General features: G+C 40.1%; 1 protein-coding gene across 1 annotated transcript in view; it reads right to left on the bottom strand.

Moving 5' to 3' along the window:
• Positions 1-584: 584 nt before the first annotated feature.
• The window catches only part of melt (ventricular zone expressed PH domain-containing protein melted), a 671,576-nt gene continuing 649,552 nt past the window's right edge, over positions 585-22,608 (bottom strand). The window contains exon 22 of the mRNA XM_080267230.1: positions 585-836. Within this exon, the coding sequence (XP_080123356.1) occupies positions 678-836 (159 nt within the window). The 3' untranslated portion in view covers positions 585-677. The remainder of the gene's footprint in view (positions 837-22,608) is intronic.

Genomic DNA, 22,608 nt, shown 5'->3' with positions numbered 1-22,608 from the left:
CTGGATCATCAAGGAACTGGAGAACATGTATCAAGAAAATGCTTAATTCCAATTTATCATTCCGAAATATCTCTACAACATCAACTCTTACTTAATACCATAGCTTTAAGAGCATGAAAAATAAAGGAATACAAATTAACTGAAGAAACTTATTGCAATATGTAACTAACCGAGAACTATTACTCAATTTACATAGTATACTTCCATCAGAAAGTGGATACTTGCTGGAGAGAGACTATCTTACCAAATCACCTGGTTCCATGATGGATATTTTACTATACAGCATATGGCTGGATAGAAAGACAACTAGAATTTAAATTTACTACAACAACAAAAATTGTCCAACCATGTTGTCTACTCAGTGTACCCTTAATGTATCTAGTATTCAATCTCCTGAGAGAAAAATCAATTTTGTTCATACTGATAAAGGATAGTAAAATAATATTTACCTAGGTGAATTATATGGTGTATCCCTAATTACATCTTCAGCTGATCCATTACCTACATGAAAAGAAGAGAAACCATATATGGCAACTTGGTGGAGCAAGAAATGAGGCACAGGACAAGGCAGGTTAGCACACCACAGGATCAGTACTAACTGGAATATGGATACAGAAAAACAAGAATGGCTGGAAGGTGGAAGACAAAGTACACAAACATGAATTACACAAAATGGGTCAGACTGAGGTGCGGACGGCTGCATGGTACCCGTAGGTGAAGCTGCGAGGAATGGAAGTGGTGGTCTTGAGAGGTCCATGACTGGCTTCCTCCCGTGCCTGAGAGTGAGCCACCACAATGGACAGACATCGTACCCACTCTTCTGCATTACTCGAGTCCTGAGTAAGTCAAACAGTATTAATGAGCAGTTTCTACTATCAACCTGCATGGATAAGTGGGTCACTTTTCTTTAACACCTTTAACTTTTCTTTAACACCTTTAATGCACTGAAAAAAAAAAATCCAGCTACCCTCTGACAATTTTATTCACTTTGAGACTGACTTTTCAGACTGCATGGGTTAGATATAAGACAGCTTTAAGAAATTTTTTCACTACAAGACATTTTGTCTAAGGTGAATGATATTGTCCAGTAGACAAAATAAAGAAAAAAATATATATCATGGACTGACAAGACTGATTTTAATTTCGTTATTGCAAGAAAATTTTATTCAGATAACTGAAGCACAAAATCATTCATTTTGCTTTCATTTTCATTTATAAAGGTACAACATGCTTACATGTGTCAGCCTTGGTCACCTAATGGTGGCTCTCCATGCTGCTCAATCTCTGGCAGTCTCCCTATACAGTCAATTATCCCTGAAGTCAGTCTATCATACAGAGTACACTCAATTTGCACAGTTACGGTAATATATCTGGAATATTACCATGCAAATTAAAATAAGCTAATAGCACCTCTGAAACCCATGTTATTTGGCTAACTGCCATAGTAAAATCCCAAATTTTACCAAAAACACCCCTTGGGCCTTTTTAAAAAGTTTTCACCCCTTTCTGATCATACCTAACTTTCACTGTAGTACACACATAACCTCTAGGAGCATCAATGGACATTGAAAAATATTAATTAGAATGTACAAACTGGTAAATAAGTGGCGGTCACTGACCATGGCAGGATGAAGCAATGTTTGGGTACCAGGAAAGAAAGTAATGTATCTTCAGATGACTTACCTAAACCAAGAAGTGGTGAAAATTTATTTTCAAAGCATAAAATAACAAAAAACTTTATTGAAAGAAAACAAAGTATAGTAAGTGGTGACGCTGGAGTGTGAGAGATGACAGACAGCCAGCTCTGCGTGTGTGTGTGTGTGTGTGTGTGTGTGTGTGTGTGTGTGTATTTACCTATTTGTAGTATACAGGAATTGAGCGATGCTCGTGTTGTCCTGTCTCCATATCCACATTTATCTAGTTTACTTTTACACACATGAATGTTTTTCTCCTGCACCACCTTTTTGTCTAAGTCATTCCAAATACTTATGTATTTACCCAATATACCTAATTGAGATACACACGAAATATGCTATGCTCGTGGGTTCCCATCACTGTTTCTCAGTAAGTCAAATTTAGCCTTAAACTCGTTTAAGTTTTTAGACTGGGTGATCTCTTTGTCCAGGCTATTCCATAAATCTATACTTCTGTAAGGAAAGCTATATTTCTTGATATCCTTCAAGCAGCTTGACTTTTTCAATTTCATTCCATGTCCTTTTGTTGCACTCTTATCCCATAAAAACAGATCTTCTCGGTCAATTTTATCTACTCCCACCATGGTCCTGAACACTGCAATCATGTCTCCCCTTTTTCTCCTTTCCTCTAACGAAGGCAAATCCAGCTTTTCCAGCCTCTCTCTGTATGACAGATCTGCCAGACAGAGGACCATTTTGGTTGTTGTTCTTTGTATTCTCTCAATCTTGTTTATATCTTTCTTTTTGTGTGGGGACCACACTACTGCTGCATATTCTAACCTGGGGCGGATCATGGTAACTATCAATTTTTTCATCATCTCCTCATCCATATAATGAAATGGTACTCTTATGTTAGTTAGGAGTTTATAAGTCTCTCTAACTATCTAATTAATGTGCTTTTCAGGTGACAAACTATCTTGGACCAGCACTCCTAAGTCTTTCTCTTCTCTCATTTTAGTGATTAATTCATTACCCAACAAATAATTCACTGATGGCCTCCTGGTACTTTTACCCATTTCCACTATTTTACATTTCATTACATTAAATTTCATTTCCCACTTCCGGCTCCAATCATGTATCCTATCCAGATCCTCCTGCAGCATTTTACAATCCTCCTCAACCTCTACCTTCCTCAAGATCTTTACATCATCAGCAAACAGACTTGCATAACTGTTCACTCCATCTACCATATCATTTATGTAAATCAGGAACATTACTGGTGCCAACACCGAGCCTTGGGGGACTCCACTTGTTACTTCCCTCCATCCAGACATCCTATCCTTTATTACTGTCCTCATTTGTCTGTCTCTCAAAAAGTCTCTCATCCATTCCAGGAGCTTCCCCTTCAGTCCTCCTATATATTCTAGTTTCCTCATTAGTCTTTTATGAGGTACTTGTCAAAGGCCTTCTCTAAGTCTAAGTACACACAATCCACCCAACCATCTCTCTCCTGCACCACGTCAATTGCTCTTGAGTAAAAGCTCAACAAGTTAGAAACACATGACCTTCCACTTCTGAATCCAAATTGACATTCAGCCAAAATATTCATCTCTTCTAGATATTTTATCCATCTGTCTTTCAGGATTCTCTCGCACAATTTTGTGACCATGCTGGTTAGAGACACTGGTCTATAATTCAGGGGTTCTTCCCTGTTTCCTCCCTTATAAATTGGTACCACATTTGCCCTCTTCCATTCTTTTGGCACTTTCCCCTCTTCCAGAGAACACACGATTAAACTGTGAATTTTATCTGCCAGTTGTTCTCTGCATTCCTTCAGTACCCAATTAGAAATTCCATCAGGTCCTGGGGCATTCCTTACATCTTGAGTTTCCAGTAATTTATACACTTCCTGTACCTCCACTTTTATATCTTTTATCACCGGAACATTTCTAATCACTCCCTCCCCTTCCATAAGCTCCTCTTCTTTAGTGAAAACTGACTGGAAACGTTTGTTCATTATTTCTTCTTGCATTGCCGCATCCTTATAGACCTCTCCTTCTACTTTCAGTTTGGTGATTCCTTCCTTTTGTTTCAGTTTGCCATTAACAAATCTATAAAACAGTTTGGGTTCATCCTTGCATTTGTCTATTATACCTTTTTCAAAATTCTTTTCTGCTTCTCTAAGTATTCTTGTGTATTCATTTCTTGTTCTTTTATATTCTTCCTTTGTTCTGTTGTTTCCTCTCTTTCTCCAATTGTTCCACGCCTTATCTCTCTCTTTTTTTGCAATCATACACCTATTAAACCATTCCTTTTTCCTGTTTTCTTTCCCTCTTACTCTTGGTACAAATTTTTCCACTCCCAAATTATAGAGGTCTAGAAAGATATCCCACTTCCTCTGTATCTCTCTTGTTTCTCTGAATTTTCTCCAATCCGCATTTTCAAAAAAGTTTCTCAATCCTGTAAAATTTGCTTTCCCAAAGTTGTATCTTCCCTGTCTATGAAGCTCGTCTCTTGGCTCGACGTTCCCTATTAGCAACTGGAACTCAATGAACACATGATCACTTTTTCCTAAAGGACAGAGATATTTCAATGATTCTATTACATCGGGTTCTTTGGTAAACAGTAAATCTAACCTTGCTGGTGTGTCCTCACATCGAAACCGTGTCTCTTCTTTGACCCATTGTGTCATCACATTATTCATTATTATATTTAACCCTTACACCGTGGGCATGTTTCCCAATGTTTTGCGTCTCCAGCGGGGTTATTCGGGCTCCGACACTCTCAAAAAATATTTGCCAAAAATCAGTTATTAGTCCTAGAATATTAAAATTACATATGCTTATGGCACATACCTTCAGCTTTCTCCTGGGATGTTTGTTGAGCCTTCGTCAATTACCGTAGGACTTGTGGAGACCTCTGATGTTGGGTAACGAAGTCTCCACTTTACACTTCCCGACAACCCGTAATATGATCATCACAACCAGATATTAACACTATAAACACTACTCTATGATTATCAAATAGTTTGGGATCCATACTCCAAATAAAAACCACTGTGAAAGCAATTAAAATTATGAACGCGTATGACCTTCCCACTTGCACTAGCTCGCTGTTGGTATTCTGTCATTTATTATTCATAAAACCCCTCACACTTTATATTTCCATTACTATATAACACTTATATATATCTACAGTCTTTATCCATAAGTTTCCTTCAGTAGTATTAGTTTATTGTCACTGTAGGGATTCAATTTCTTTCAGTAAATTACGTAGCATTCACTTTCTCGTCCTGTATACTAGCATTGAGAGTGAATGTCACTTTCACCTTCACTCTCATAACTCATAGTATTCAGACATGCTAGAGTGAAACTTTCACTTTCATTACTCCTAGGGTATATACTCGTATTCTTATAATACTACTCATTTACATTTCTATTTACGTTCTCTGTTTTATTTACGTTATTTACATTTCTATTTCATTTACACTGTGTTATGCACTGTCACTTCAAGTAACTTATAAAACTATTTTCCACTGTTCACATATATTTACATTCATTACTTTCACTTGCTGTTTACACATTATTTACACATTATTTACAATTCCACTTGCACTGTTTTACTCAACAGAAAGATCGCAGTCACTCTTTTATCAATTGTCAGCCCTTTACCTCTTTCTACACGAGGTTTAGTAGGGGGTAAAGGTCACAGGGCCCTTTGCATGGGGGTGAAAAGTCCCTGAAGTCAGCAAGAGCAAACAGACATACCTCCACAAAGGAAGATGAGAGTGAACTGATAAGGGTGGGCCGGGGTAGTGGCCTACCTAGGGAAATGCATTACTACCAATGTTAGCCTCTTGACAGCAGCTAATATATAGCAGTGAAATGATTGGCAGGAAATCTAGACAATACATTATAAATTAGGTAGTTCCAGGTGAATGTAAATATCACTTAGGCTTCTCCCTTCCCTCCTTATATGTACATTTCTTACGAAAATAGATTATACGGCATATTTCAAGGGGAAATAAACAGTGAAACTTAGCGAACGAGTGCACGTGAGGTGTTGTCAGGTGATAATTGGCCAATTCCAGGTGTATGGCACTCTCACTTACCTTATTTCTTTCTTGTATATATTATTTGGTATAAGAATAGGGCATAAGGCTTATTTCAATGGATGAAATCAGTGGAAAATTCCAGGGAATATTTACTTAGTGTAGCACGGCCGGGCAGGCGACAGGATAGGGTAATGGAGGAAGGGTAGGGAGGGGAGTCAAGAACGGGGAGAAATGGCTAAATTGTCAACAATGGATGGGAGTACAGATGAGATTAGGAGTGCTGACTAGTGTTGGACATTGGCAGTACTGAGAGATGATACAAGCCCCCACTTGGAAGCCCGGGTGAATTCAAAATAACATAGAATCACAAAAGCGATGCCCCGCGGTATGATCCCTTGCTCCCAAGCGTCACGAAAGTGACGCCCCGTGGTTAAGGGGTTAATAACATAGTGCCCCACGAATCCTCGCCACCTCCCGTTCAGTTCCAGTTCACCTCTTTACAGTAGAAGTCACCCACCAAAATTATATTACTGCTTTTCTCAATTATTTTTTGCAAATAGCTAGCCATATCTGATAACATCTCATGGTATTCGTCACCCTTCCATGCTCTCGTCTTTGGGGGAACATACACTACCGCCATATCTCTCTTAACATTCTCTCCAGTTTCTAATTTCATATATATCACTTCAGCCCTGCCTTCTCCCATTTCCACAGTATCTACATTTATGTTGTTCTTCACTGCTATCATCACTCCTCCTCCCTTTTTTTCTTTTCTGTCTTTTCTCCACAGTTTGTATTTATCATCTCCCAAATGAACATCAGTAACTCTTCTCTTAATTTGGTCTCTACAAAGCACATGACATCAGGTTCATGTTCTCTCAAGAAATCGTTAATTTCGATCCTTGTCGATATGAAACCATCAACATTAGTATATACCACCTTCAAATTATTTTTGACGTTTTTAATACCCTCTTCTCTCCAACTCTCTGTCCGTACCACTTCCTCAACTTCTGATCTTTCACAGCCATCCCCCTTAGTTTCCTTCACTTCTATTTCCTTAAATACCACTTCCTTACTTTCATATCCAATACTCTCCAAAAAAAAGTATTACATTCTTCCTCTGTCCTCTTATCATTTTTTTCCTTTACTTCTTCCTTTAATGATTTTAAAACTTCTCTTTCATCTTCATTCAGATCTTTTCTTATGTTTGTGTGTGTGTGTGTGTGTGTGTGTGTGTTCTTACCTAATTGTATCTTTACAGGAATGAGTCAAGCTCGTACTGTCCCGTGTCTTAAACCATATTTATCGTACATATCCTTAAATTTGTGAAATGTTTTGGCACACACTATTTCATTCGGTAGTGCATTCCATTGGTCAATTGCTCTGTTCGGGAAACTGAATTTCCTTACATCTTTATCACCTCTCTTCTTATGCAGTTTTTTGCAGTGTCCTCTTGCTGATGCTTCTCCATGTGTTAAGTAATCATTTATGTCTATTTTCTCCTTCTCTGATATGCACTTATATAGCATTATCATGTCACCTCTTTTCCTTCGCTCCTGTAGTGTTGCTAGATTCAGTTTATTTAGTCTTTCTTCGTAGCTTAGGTCCCTTCAGCTTGGTATCCATCTTGTAGCGGCCCTTTGAACTTTTTCAATCTTGTCTATGTGCTTTTTGAGATGAGGACTCCAGACTACTGATGCATATTCCAGGGTTGGTCTAATGAATGATGTTATTATCCTTCTTAGCATGTCTTCATTTATGTATGCAAATGATATTCTCATATTTGCAAGCAGTGTATACATGTTCCATACCTTCTCGCTGATGTGGTCAGCCAGAGATAGTCTGTTACTGATGATCGCACCTAGGTCTTTCTCTCTTTCTGATGTGTATAGGGTGTTATTTCCTAACTTATAATCCCAATCAGGTCTTTTTCCACTTTTACCAAACTTGATTACATGACACTTGTCCACATTGAATTCCATTTGCCATGTACTACTCCATTCATGAAGTTTATTTAATTCTTCTTGTAGCTCTTTACAAGAGTCTGTGTTAGTAATTCTCCTTTGTATTTTTGCATCATCTGCAAACATATTCAGATAGCTCTCATTTCCAGTGTTACTGTTTATATCATTTATATACACTAAAAACATGATTGGTGCCAGCACTGAATCCTGTGGTACTCCACTAGTCACTTCTTTCCATGATGAGTAGTTTCCTCTTAGTACTGTTCTCATTTCTCTTTTTATGAGAAAGTCTTGCATCCAACAAAACAGTTTGCCTCGAATTCCTCCTTGATGGTACAGTTTCCATAAAAGTCTTTGGTGTGGTACTGTGTCAAAAGCTTTCTTGAAATCTAAATAGATACTGTCCACCCATCCTTCCCTTTCCTGTACTGTGTTTGTTACTCTGTCATAGTAGCTCAACAGATTAGTAACACATGATTTTCCTTTTCTGAAACCAAACTGTCTTTCTGTTATCATACTGTATTCTTCTAGATGGTTTACCCAAGCTTTTCTTATAAGCTTTTCTAATACCTTGCTTACAACACTGGTCAGTGATACTGGTCGGTAGTTGAGTGGATTTTGTCTATTTCCTTTCCTGAATAAGGGGACAATATTTGTTTTTTTCCAAATATCAGGTAGTTTACCTTGACTCAAGGATTTCTTGAAAATTAAAAATAATGGTTTACTTGACTCCTTTGCACATTCTCGTAGTACCCAACATGAAATTTCATCAGGACCACTTGCTTTTCCTCTGTCTAATCTACTTAACTCCTCCTGTATTACTTTTTCTGCTATTTGTATATCTGGTAGTATGTGTGGACATGCATGTTCCACATAGTCCCTCTCAAAATTTTTTTCTTCTGTAAAAACTAATTGGAAATTCTTATTTAGTGCTTCACAAATATCTTTCTCTCGTGTATAAGTGATTCCCTCGTCCGTAATGGATTGTATTATATCTTTTAATTTGGTTTTGCTTCTGATATAGCTGTAAAACAGCTTTGGTTGATCACTACTTTTATTTATTATATCGTCCTCAAACTGTTTTTGGGCTTCCCTCCTTATTCTTGTATAAACGTTTCTTGCCTGTTTGTAATTATTATACGCCCTTTCACTATTATGTCTTCTGTATCTATTCCACAACAGATCTCTTCTTTCTTTTGATTTTTTACATTCTGTATTGAACCACTTCTGTATTTTCTTATCTGCTTCTTTGTGCTGTGGGATGTACTTCTGGACTCCTATTTCATAAAATTCACAAAATTTTTTATATACAGCATCTGAATCTTGTCCTCTAAGCTCATTTTCCCAATCAACTTCTAAGAAATACTTCTTTAGGTCTTCATAATTTCCCTTTTTATAGTTTAGGCTCTTTTTGTAACTGTCATTGCTGTTTACTATGTCATATGCTATCCTTAAGTTATAATTTAGTACTGCATGATCACTTCTGCCGAGTGGAGGGTGATATATTAAACTGTCAATATCATTTCCTTGCCTAGTAAATATTAGATCTAGCACTGAAGGTACATCAAGTCCTCTTTTTCTGGTGGTTTCCCTCACATGTTGCGTTAGGAAGAACTCTTGTACGAGATCCAGGAGCTTTTGGTCCCAACAGCTTTCTTGGCTAATTATATCTAGAGTATTCCAATTTATATTTGTATTGAAATCCCCAGTTAGTATAATTCTTTCTGATTTCTCTTCCATTTTATGTAGTAACGATCTTAAACTCTGAATAGTACTCTCTGCCAGGTCCTCATATTCATCTCTTTCCCATGTGTTTGATCTGGGTGGCTCGATGTTCCCTATTAACATCAGGAACTCAATGACCACATGATCACTTTTTCCTAAAGGACAGAGATATTTCAATGATTCTATTACATCGGGTTCTTTGTTGAACAGTAAATCTAACCTTGCTGGTGTGTCCTCACCTCGAAACCGTGTCTCTTCTTTGACCCATTGCGTCATCACATTATTCATTATTATATTTAATAACATAATGCCCCACGAATCCTCGCCACCTCCCGAGAACCATTCCTCCCAGTTCACCTCTTTACAGTTAAAGTCACCCACCAAAATTATATTACTGCTTTTCTCAATTATTTTTTGCAAATAGCTAGCCATATCTGATAACATCTCATGGTATTCGTCACCCTTCCATGCTCTCCTCTTTGGGGGAACATACACTACCGCCATATCTCTCTTAACATTCTCTCCAGTTTCTAATTTCATATATATCACTTCAGCCCTGCCTTCTCCCATTTCCACAGTATCTACATTTATGTTGTTCTTCACTGCTATCATCACTCCTCCTCCCTTTTTTTCTTTTCTGTCTTTTCTCCACAGTTTGTATTTACCATCTCCCAAATGAACATCAATATCTTCTCTTAATTTGGTCTCTACAAAGCACATGACATCAAGTTCATGTTCTCTCAAGAAATCGTTAATTTCGATCCTTGTCAATATGAAACCATCAACATTAGTATATATCACCTTTAAATTATTTTTGATGTTTTTAATACCCTCTTCTCTCCTATTCTCTGTCAGTACCACTTCCTCAACTTTTGATCTTTCACAGCCATCCCCCTTAGTTTCCTTCACTTCTATTTTCTTGAATACCACTTCCTTACTTTCATATCCAATACTCTCCAAAAAAAAAGTATTACATTCTTCCTCTGTCCTCTTATCATTTTTTTCCTTTACTTCTTCCTTTAATGATTTTAAAACTTCTCTTTCTTCTTCATTCAGATCTTTTCTTATTATAATATTTTCCATCCCCGCCTCTTTGCTTAATTTCCAAGTCACTTTAAGTATCTCATTTATTACACTTTCTGATGTAAACTTGACTCTCATTGGTCTTGTTTCCCCTTTCTTATAAGGCCCTATCCTCCTTACTTCCTCAATTTCTTTTACCCACTTGTCTCCTTCGGGGTCAATCTTGCCTAATATTCCTCTCACCAGGTTCGTGTCTCTCTCGAGTCTTACGGACCTAACCTTTTCTTCCTCTTCCCTGTTTCCAAATATTACCACACATCTGTTCCTTTCTACAGTTTCTCTCACTATTTTCTCTTTTTTCTTCAGTATTTTCACTACATTTTCTTCCATTTTTTTCTTGTTCATTTCCCTTTCTTCCTGGATGATCTCTCTTAAGCTGACCACTTCTTTCTGTTCTTCTTCTCCGTGTGCCCACCTTGCTTTATGATCTTCTAATACACTACTCACCTTCTCCATTTTATTAGTACTCTCTTCTAGTTTCCTCCTCAATTCAACATTTTCACGCTTCAAATTTCTAATCTCTTCATTCGCTGTTTCATTGGATTGGATCAGACTCTGTATGGTAGTATCCGTATTTTCAGACACATCCTTTATCACTAGATTCTCTACTTTCTTTTCAAGTTCACTAATCCTCATAATTAATGTTTTAACCAGGTCCATGACATTGGTATTTGTATCAAATCCTTGAAATTCGGGTCCCTCATTGTTTACATTTTCAGCCATGTCTGATGTTGGTTAAGTACCAAAACAGCTGTTACCGAAAAAAACTACAAACATTCATGTATACTCTAGCCAATAAATCTTTACATTTTTGGTAGTCTATTAACTTTCATTATTTTAAATTTAAAACAAGACCTTACGAGACAGGAGACAAAATTCCTGACACTACTTAAGGTTAGCAGCGATGGCTGGGACGTCTGCTGTCTCCGGCTGTTCGTTCGTGTGCTAAGGCTGTGTGTGTGTGTGTGTGTGTGTGTGTGTGTGTGTGTGTGTGTGTGTGTGTGTGTGTGTGTGTGTGTGTGTGTGTGTGTGTGTGTGTGTGTGTGTGTGTGTGTGTGTGTGTGTGTGTGTGTGTGTGTGTGTGTGTGTGTGTGTGTGTGTGTGTGTGTGTGTGTGTGTGTGTGTGTGTGTGTGTGTGTGTGTGTGTGTGTGTGTGTGTGTGTGTGTGTGTGTGTGTGTGTGTGTGTGTGTGTGTGTGTGTGTGTGTGTGTGTGTGTGTGTGTGTGTGTGTGTGTGTGTGTGTGTGTGTGTGTGTGTGTGTGTGTGTGTGTGTGTGTGTGTGTGTGTGTGTGTGTGTGTGTGTGTGTGTGTGTGTGTGTGTGTGTGTGTGTGTGTGTGTGTGTGTGTGTGTGTGTGTGTGTGTGTGTGTGTGTGTGTGTGTGTGTGTGGTGAAATGATGAAGCATGGGGGAGAGATAGAAGAACGGATAATGAATATGTGCAGATTGGCCTGTCTCAGAGTATTGAAAGTGAGGTATAATTATTCCCCTGTAAAGAGGAAATGGGGAAAAGGAAGTGTGTGGTAATCATAGCGGCATTTGTCTTTTTAGCGTAACAGGGAAAGTATACGGTAGGATACTTATCGACAGAGGTAGGGAAATAACAGAGGAATTAGTTGCAGAAGAACAGGGAGGTTATAGGAAGGGAAGGGGTTATGTAAATCGGATATTCATCCTTAGGTGTGTAGTGGAAAAGTATCTAGAGAAGGGAAAAAAACTGTATGTTGCCTTCATGGATTTGGAAAAAGCACATACCAGAGTGGATAGACAAAGAATCTGGAAAATACTAAGAATATATGGAGTAAATGGGAAGTTGTTGAATGCCGTGAATAGCATGTATGATGGTGCTAAGGCTGCAGTGCATGTGGATAGTGAACTAAGTGAATTTTTCTGTCTCAATGTTGTATTGAAATAGGGGTACGTCAAGGCTCCATGGTTGTTCAATCTGTATATTGATGGGGTTATAAATGAGATACAAGGTAGGGCAGTGGATATTGGAGCAGCCCCAATGAGAGAGGGCAACATCTGGAAACTTCCTGTATTGTTGTTTGCAGATGATTCTGTATTGTTGAGTGAAGATGAAGGGGAACTGCAAGGCTTGGTGAATGAGTCTGGGAGAGTGTGTAAGAAACACAATCTAAAGGTGAAAGTGAGGAAGAGTAAAGTTAAGGTCTTCAAGAGAAATGAAGTTGCTGAATGTACATGTATAGTGAAACTGGATGGTGTGGAAATTGAAAATGTGAGTGCATTTAAGTGAGAGAATGGGGGTATGAGAGTATGGATGGGGGATATGTGCAGGAGTAGGTGAGAATGAGAGGGCAAAAGAAGGAGTGTGTATAGTTGTGAGTGAAAGATGGATGGAGAACATAAGCGAGTATGGATCAGTTTGGTCAAGGATTGTGTGGGTAAGACTGACAGGTGGAATACAAATGTGGGCGATTGTGTGCGTGTATGCGCCAACGCAAGATCGTGCAAGCACAGTCAGAGAAGAGTTCTGGACAAATCTGGAAGTGTGCATGGAAAAGTGTTTTTGATCGGTGATATGAATGGTAAAGTAGGGAATGTGAAGGTGGATGGAATAGTTGGTGAGTGGGGTGTGCCTGCTGAGATAGATGAGAATGGCAGTGCGTTAGTGGACATTTGTGCTGGGAGGGGGTTGGTGATATCCAATACCCTCTTCAGGCACAAAATGATCTACAGGTATACATGGTGAGTGATGAGAAGGGTGAGTGGTGAACTGAATGAATGGAAGGCAATGATTAATTATGTGTATGTGGATGAAAGGATGCGATGATGTGTAATGGATGCAAGAGCTTATAGAGGTTGGGGGGAGTGGACTTTCTGACCACTACTTGGTGGTGGCCAGAATAAAGATCCAAATAAGATGGAGAAATAGAAGCAGGGAAGGATGGGAAGAAGGAGTATTTGCAAGGAGAGTGGAAAGGTTACAAGAGGATGAGAAAAAGGCAGAATATAAGAGAGAAGTGGAGGAACGACTGGGTAAATATGAATTGGAGCAGATGGGGGACATGGAAGGTATGTGCAGGATATTCACAGAAGAAATATGTGCAGCATGTGATGTGGTGTGTGGGATGAAGAGAAGACGGAGGGGGGTGCAAGGAACAGTGTGGTGGATTGAAGAAGTGAGACAGACTGTGGCACAAAAGAAAGCATACAATGAATGGATGAGAAATAAGGGCGTGGTAGAAGTTGAGAGGTGGAAGAGATAGTTATATGTAGAAAGAAAGAGAGGTGAAAAGATTAGTAAGAGAGAGTAAGAAGAGAGTGGATGAGGAATTTGGAAGGAATTTGAGTGTAAAGTGGAGGGACTGTAAGAAAATGTTCTGGAAAGAGGTGAAGAGAGTAAGACATGGTGGAAGTGAAGTTAGCTGAGGAGAGAAAGATCAAATGGTAGATTACTAGTGGAGAAGGGAGAAAAGTGAGCAGATGGAGAGAGCACTTTAAGGAATTGTTGAACATACAGGATGGAAGTAATGCGAGTATAAGTGGCTGGGGAATGGCTAGGAGAAGAAGGGAGGTGAGAAGACAGGAAGAAATCAGTAGGATGGAAGTTGTGGAAGCAATGAAGAAAGTTAAATTGGGGAAAGCCCCAGGAATTGATGGAGTGTGTGGTGAAATGCTGAAGCATGGGGGAGAGATAGTAGTAGAATGGATGTGGAAGATGTTCAAATTGGCCTGGGAGGAAGGTAGAGTTCCAGGGGATTGGAAGTCAGGTATAATTATTCCCTTGTACAAAGGAAAAGGGGAAAAACAAGTGTGTAGTAATCATAGGGGCATTTGTCTTCTTAGTATAATAGGAAAAGTGTATGGCAGGACACTTATTGACAGAGTCAGAGAAAGAACAGAGGAAATAGTTGGAAAAGAACAGGGAGGCTCTAGGAAGGGAAGAGGTTGTGTAGATCAGATATTCATTCTTAAATCTTTAGTGGAAAAGTTTCTAGAGAAGGAAAAGAAGTTGTATGCGGCTTTCATGGATTTGGAGAAAGCATATGACAGGGTCGATAGACGGGGATTGTGGAAAGGATTAAGAATATATGGAGTAGACGGGAAGTTGTTGAATGCTGTGAAGAGTATGTATGATGGTGCTAAGGCTGTAGTGCACGTAGATGGTGAACTGGGTGAATTTTTCTCTTTGAAGGTTGGGTTGAAACAGGGATGTGTCATGTCTCCATGGTTGTTCAATCTGTACATGGATGGGGTAATAAAAGAGGTACAAGGTAGGGTAGTGGATGCTGGAGTGGCCCTGGTGAGAGAGGGTAGTGTTTGGAAACTCCCTGTACTGTTGTCTGCAGATGATACTGTGTTGTTGAGTGAAGACGAAGGGGAGCTGCAACGCTTGGTGGATGAGTTTGGGAGAGTGTGTAAGACATGGAATCTAAAGGTGAATGTAGGGGAGAGTAAAGTAATGGTCTTTGAGAGAGGTGAAGTCAGTGAATGTACGGCAAGGTTGGATGGTGAGGAACTGGAAAATGTGAGTATGTTTAAGTACATGGGTAGTGTGATGAGTAAGGATGGAGGTTTGGAGGGTGAAGTGCTTGAAAGGGTACAGCAGGGAAGAAAGGTTGCTGGTTCCTTGAAAGCAGTGATAAGAAACAGGGAAGTGAGCATGGAAATGAAAAAGTTACTACATGACAGTATTGTGATACCAACTTTAACGTATGGAACTGAAGCTTGGACGTTGTTGGAAGGACACAAGTCAAGAGTGAGAGCAGTGGAGATGAGTTATTTAAGAGAAGCCTATGGAGTCACATGGAGAGATAGGCTGACAAATGAGGATATAAAGGTGCACTGTGGTATGGATGTGATAGGAAGCGTTAGGAAGAATACACTTAGGTGGTTTGGCCATGTGGAGAGGATGGAGGGAGAAAGACTGACGAAGAGAATGTATGTGAGTGAGGTGGAGGGGGGGAGAGGGAGGGGGAGGCCGAGGATGAGATGGAGGGATGGGGTTGAGAGGCATATGAGAGAGGGGGGTGTGAGTTGGGAGCAGGACGGTGAAATGGCGGGGGATAGGGCGACGTGGAGGTGATTTGTTTGTGGCTACCCCGAACAGGATAGAGGCGTCTGGCAATAGATAGAAAGATAGATTTAAGTACTTGGGTAGTGTAATGTGTATGGATGGAAGTTTGGAGGATGATGTGCTTGAAAGGGTAAAACAAGGAAGACAGGTGACTGGTTCTTTGAAAGCAGTGATAAGAAATACAAAGTGTGCGTGGAAATACGGAAGTCGCTGCATGATAGTATTGTGATTCCAACTCTACTGTATGGAAGTGAAGTTTGGACCTTGTTGGAATGATGCAAGCCAAGAATGAGAGCAGTGGGAATTAGTTATCTGAAAGGAGTATATGGAGTTACATGGAGAAACAGACTGGCAAATGAGGAAGTGAAGGAGCTTTGTGGTGTGGGTGTGCATGTGTTAGAAAGCATTAGGAGAAATACACTGAGGTGGTTTGGCCACATGGAGAGGACAGAGAGTGAGAAATAAGTGAGGATAGTGTATGTGAGTTAAGTGGTGGCGGGAAGGCCAGGGATGAGATGGAGGGATGAAGTGGACAGGTACCGTACCAGCAAAGAGTATATGGAATTGCCAAAAAAACAACAAATGCCTTTCATTTTCTTTATTTTAGTGTGCTACATGGCCACCACGTTCCTTCAAAACCTCTTGTATGCGTCGAGACATGGAGTCAGCAAGTGTTCTGCAGTAATCCAGGCCAATTTTGTGCACCCAGATGTCCTTGATAGCTCCAACAAGGTGTGGAATTGAAGAGGTGTCTTTTTCTTGAAGTTTCAGCTTCATGCAAGACCACAGCTCCTCGATGGGATTCAGATCTGGAGAGTTTCCAGGCCACTCAAGAATATTCACCTGTTTGTCTGCCAACCATTTCATGACCTTCTTTGCCTTGTGGCATGGTGCATTGTCTTGCATAAAGAAGTTGCAGTCGTGAATATAAAAAAAAATCAACATATGGCTTTGCAAGACATCGATGTAACGATCTCCAATTATCGTGACGTTCTTGGGTAGAACATACAATCCTCCACGCCCTTTCTCTCCACTGAAGCAGCTCCAAATCATGACTGAGGGCAGGTTTTTGACGGTCAGTTGCACATACCGGGGGTCAAGGGGATGTCAAGGGGATTCATGTGTGATGGACGTCTCAGCTTGCCATGCCTCTGTGCACCACACTGGAAAGTCAACTCATCGCTCCATAAGACCTTTCTCCAGTCTTCAAGAGTTAAATCTCTATATTTCCTTGCAAAACTGAGAGGAGCAGCACACATTCTGTGAGTCATAAGAGGTTTGCAGGTCGGGGAACTAAGATGCAGCATCAGTTCTTTCTGGGAGCGATGTTGAATGGTGCGCTCAGCAACACTTTCAAGGATGTCAAGGTAGGCATGTTTCAATTGTTTTGCAGTGATTCGTGGATTTTTCAGTACTTGTCTCTTGATAACTTCTCAATTGTTGCTGCTGTCTTTCTGGGACGCCCAGGAACAGGTTTAAGAGGTGGAATCTCATTTTGGGGGAAATCCATTGCCTTAGAAATCAGGCTATAAATGGCTGTCTTGCCTTTCCCTGTATGCTGACATATTTCCTTGACAGGCATGTTTGCATCCTTCAGGGCAAGAATCACAGCCTTTTCTTGCTCAGTAAGGTTCTTAGGCCCCATTCTATGTGGGTGGGTGGCAGCACGACGAATAATAGAAGGGAAAGAGACTCAGGGAATTATTATTCAGCACAGCCAAATAAAACCCCCCTCTCTCTGGCGCTACCTGCGCGGCACTGGCGGGAAATTGCGTGGGTGGTGTTGATATGTGTCTGACAGAGTTGCCATGCACCAATTTAGTGAAATATGAGCCGTCGGTTGGATGGTAAACTTCAGAATTCTGGACACCAAAACCGGCCATGGCCCACAGATATTCCTCATACTTTTTGCAGGTACTGTATATGTGAGAGGGGGTGTGAGCTTGGGGGAGCGCAGTGAAATGGCAAGGGACAGGGTGGCATGGAGGTGATTTGTTTGTGGCCACCCCTTGCGGAACTAAGGCATTTGGCAATAGATTGATAGATAGTATTTTGCATTTTTAAAAGAAATTACTCTGCCTGTTAGCAATGTATTTTTACTTACTTACTTTTTTGTGATGTAACAAATTTTTGAAAAACAGAGAAGCATGAACATGAACATATTTCTTGCAGTATATAAAAGATGTTGCAGTATATAATTGACATATTCTCCCATGTGGGTCCTACAATGCACTGTAAGCACTGGATGTAAAACGACTCAAGCTGTTTGATGTGACGCCGGTGGGTAGTCCAAGATTCAGCACAGTATAAGAAGGCAGAGAGGAATACAGCAATTCATACTGATACTTTCTTCTTGATTCTCAAGTTTGTGTTTTCAAGACTCTGGATCTGAGATATCCAAAAGAGCCTGTGGCATGTTAGATTCGTGCAAGAGCTTCTGCATCAATGTTATAGCCTTATGAGCAAAAATGGTCTCCCTCATAACACACCCATAAGGCCATCAGTACCTGCAGTGTAGTAACAACTGAGGATTAGACCAATATTGATATAGTATTTTTACTCACAATAAATCAGCCCGAGAATCATTTCCCGAAGTTAGTGTTTCGATTACCAGAACACACTATACTATCTTGGTTTTGACTTCAACATGCATTCACTGAAAAAGATAATATAATCGTTGCGCAGGGAAGTGTATGACCAAGATCTGGTATCCTTTTTTAACTTGACAGTCATCAGACTGACCGTCAGACTGGGGAGTGTGAAGATATGTGCAAAAAGATATTTGACCTATCAGGTGGAACAAGGATTCTGGGATTCTGGCAGCTTGAATGATGAGTGAATAGAAGTATGGCTCATTCAACTGGGCAAACTTTGGTTAGCATCTCATTCTATCAAGTTTTCTTCTGGCTCTCTAGACCCTTTCTTACTTCCACCTTGGAGTGGGAAAGGAGTTCTGGATGATAATGATAATAGTGAGATTTAAACAGCAAAATGTTTCTCAAATGAAAATAATGAATATAAGTAGTAGATAAGTAGTATATTAAATGTTTAGCAAGCTTTTTTTTTTTTTTTTTCTTTTTTTTTAACAATTTTTTTTTACCATTGTACAGTTATAGCCTAATGGTATGCCTGATGGTGAATTTCTATAATTAAATTGTAAGGGTAACAACTACTGTCAAATTCTGGTGTATGGGTTGCATGCTTTTGGGCAGTCTTACCCACATGCTTACTGTAATGAGGGCAAGGATTCTGGCTCATTTCAATGGTGATAACAAAAACTGCATGATTAAAAAAAACTACAAGAAACTTCCAATGAGACAGTAAACGATATAGTACTACTTGGGTGAGACACAGTAGTCCCAACTTTGTGTTACCCTAAGTGAGAAAAATAATAAAGCAATGACAGAAAAAGGAGAAGGGTCTGAGAGGCCACCACCAGCAGGACGTACACTCGACAAGAGTTCCACTTGGACCACCTAGTCACGGGATATGGCTAACGTGGCAACAGTGCCTGTGTGTGTGTTCATGTGTACATGCCCGAGAATTTTTCAAATTACCAAGCTTCATCCTCTGTGCCATGTTATATTATTATGTGGTCATTGTATTATGCTGTGATATTGGCTAATAAATATTGAGTGATTGTTTGGGATAATGAGCTGTGGTGCACTATGCTGTATAAAGTCTGGGTTATACATAATAATTCTTCTCATATCTTGTAGTGTGAACCCCGATACAGGTTGAGTTGTGGTTCAGAAACAGCAAGCAAGCAAGTTCACCCACAAATGGCACAATGTAGGGAGTTGGGGAAAGCATGGGAGTGAGTGTGAGCTTGGTAGGTGAAGGGAAGGAGGTTGAAGTGAGAATCACGTCGTTTACTCCAACAGTTATACATTCTTTGCCATTACGGTATATACATTTATTATGATGTCAATGATATCCAGTATCCTAAATGATAATAAACCAATTTATTTTGTATTATTCATTATTATAGACAACTAATTACACACTTTAAATTATACCAAACATAAGATACCCCGTCTCTCGTTAAAGGACAATATGCAGCCTGCTCCACCACCTCGACTCTCTCTCTCTCTCTCTTCAACTGTGTATCAGTAGACACACACACATTATCAGTTTGTGCTAATGAGCATTGACAGTGCATATAATATGTCCACCCACAATTTAATACTGTGTCAAAATACAAGTGCAATACATTACCAGCTCTTCTAACGGATTATGTTAGCCAATAAACAATATTTATGTGCAAGGAACAGCGTGGTGGACTGAAGAGGTGAAACAGGCTGTGGCACAAAAGAAGAAAGCATACAATGAATGGATGAGAAATAGGGGCGTGGAAGAAGTTGAGAGGCAGAAGAGAGAGTTATATGTGGAAAGGAAGAGAGAGGTGAAAAGATTAGTAAGAGAGAGTAAGAAGAGAGTGGATCAGGAATTTGGAAGGAATTTGAGTGTAAAGTGGAGGGACTGTAAGAAAATGTTCTGGAGAGAAGTGAAAAGAGTAAGACAGGGTGGAAGTGAAGTTAGCAGGGGAGTGAAAGATAAACATGGTAGATTACTAGTGGAGAAGGGAGAAAAAGTGAGCAGATGGAGAGAACACTTTAAGGAATTGTTGAACGTAGAGGATGGAAGTAATGCGAGTATAAGTGGCTGGGGAATGGCTGGGAGAAGGAGGGAGGTGAGAAGACAGGTAGAAATCAGTAGGATAGAGGTTGTGGAAGCAATGAAGAAAAGTTAAATCGGGGAAAGCCCCAGGAATTGATGGAGTGTGTGGTGAGATGCTGAAGCATGGGGGAGAGATAGTAGTAGAATGGATGTGGAAGATGTGCAGATTGGCCTGGGAGGAAGGTAGAGTCCCGGAGGATTGGAAGTCAGGTATAATTATTCCCTTGTACAAAGGAAAAGGGAAAAAGAAGTGTGTGGTAATCATAGGGGCATTTGTCTTCTTAGTATAATAGGAAAAGTGTATGGTAGGATACTTATAGACAGAGTTAGAGAAAGAACAGAGAAATTAGTTGGAGAAGAACAGGGAGGCTTTAGGAAGGGAAGAGGTTGTGTAGATCAGATATTCATTCTTAGATCTTTAGTGGAAAAGTTTCTAGAGAAGGGAAAGAAGTTGTATGCGGCTTTCATGGATTTGGAGAAAGCATATGACAGGGTGGATAGACAAGGATTGTGGAAAGTGTTAAGAATATATGGAGTAGATGGGAAGTTGTTGAATGCTGTGAAGAGTATGTATGATGGTGCTAAGGCTGCAGTGCGTGTGGATGGTGAACTAAGTGAATTTTTCTCTTTGAAAGTTGGTTTGAAACAGGGATGTGTCATGTCTCCATGGTTGTTCAATCTGTACATGGATGGGGTAATAAAAGAGGTACAAGGTAGGGTAGTGGATGTTGGAGTGGCCCTGGTGAGAGAGGATAGTGTTTGGAAACTCCCTGTACTGTTGTTTGCAGATGATACTGTGTTGTTGAGTGAAGATGAAGGGGAGCTGCAAGGCTTGGTGGATGAGTTTGAGAGAGTGTGTAAGAAACGGAACCTAAAGGTGAATGTAGGGAAGAGTAAAGTGATGGTCTTTGAGAGAGGTGAAGTCAGTGAATGTATAGCGAGGTTGGATGGTGAGGAATTGGAAAATGTGAGTACGTTTAAGTATTTGGGTAGTGTGATGAGTAAGGATGGAGGTTTGGAGGGTGAAGTGCTTGAAAGGGTACAGCAGGGAAGAAAGGTTGCTGGTTCCTTGAAAGCAGTGATAAGAAAACAGGGAAGTGAGCATGGAAGTAAAAAAGTTACTACATGACAGTATTGTGATACCAACTCTAACGTACGGAAGTGAAGCTTGGACGTTGTTGGAAGGACACAAGTCAAGAGTGAGAGCAGTGGAAATGAGTTATTTAAGAGGAGCTTGTGGAGTCACGTGGAGAGACAGGCTGACGAATGAGGATATAAAGGAGCGTTGTGGTGCTGATGTGGATGTGATAGGAAGCGTTGTGAGGAACACACTGAGGTGGTTTGGCCATGTGGAGAGGATGGAGGGTGAAAGACTGACGAAGAGAGTGTATGTGAGTGAGGTGGAGGGTGGAAGAGGGAGGGGGAGACCGAGGATGAGATGGAGGGATGGGGTGAAGAGGTATATGAGAGAGGGGGGTGTGAGTTGGGGGCAGGGTAGTGAAATGGCGGGGGACAGGGCGACTTGGAGGCGATTTGTTTGTGGCCACCCCAAACGGGATTGAGGCGTCTGGCAATAGATAGATAGATAGATGTGCATAGCCTATGTTTCAGAAATAATCAAGGGGTAGACATACACACAGTGATGTTTTTGTAAGTGTTTTAGGTAATCACGTGTTCAATGGCAGATACCAGTTAGATGGGAGGTGGCAGCTGGAAACCCCAATCCCGAAAGCTACTCTGGTGAGTTATAGTGCACTGTAGAGGTTCCTCTTCCTCCAGTTATGTCAATTATTAAGGTTAGCATACTGACAGACAGCCATTTCTCATGGAAAATACAAACAGCCTATTATGAACTCTCAAAATATATTATGGAACATGTTGTGGGAGCGTTGCAGCTCTCATGCACCATAGTCCTGGTCCGTTTGTTTCAGTACTGCCAGCCTGACAGTGTGGTGTTAATACACATGATATTGATATTACAATTCTATATGTTTATTTTCATTTGGAACAACAGAATTCATAAAAGGATTTCATTCAGTACACAGAATGTCAAATATAGTATGTGTGTGTGTGAGTGAGTGAGTATGGGTGTGGGACAATACATGTGGTGGAGGTGGGGGGGAGTGTAGTAAGTATGTGATGTGCGTGTGTCGTAATGGTAATGTGCCTGTGTGCATACATGGCTAAGGATGTCCACGACTGATATACGTAATCTGTGCCTTTAACACTTGATGACACACACCTCAGTAGTAATTAGGTTCTATGTATAAGTTTGTAGCATATTATATAATTATATTAGTTCTACAGTATTATCATTTCGACCCCTAACAGAATTACGAGTTTTTGATCCATTTTTTAGGTATTCTAGAAAATTCTAAGACACTTTTCTTCTATGACATTTTTGTCGCAAAATATATTTATTTTACTCC

The sequence above is a fragment of the Coenobita brevimanus genome, chromosome 23 (assembly GCF_032717465.1).
Source record: "Coenobita brevimanus isolate Jiangsu-jjx chromosome 23, ASM3271746v2, whole genome shotgun sequence".
Taxonomy (NCBI): domain Eukaryota; kingdom Metazoa; phylum Arthropoda; class Malacostraca; order Decapoda; family Coenobitidae; genus Coenobita; species Coenobita brevimanus.
This window is presented reverse-complemented; position numbering and strand designations above follow the sequence as displayed.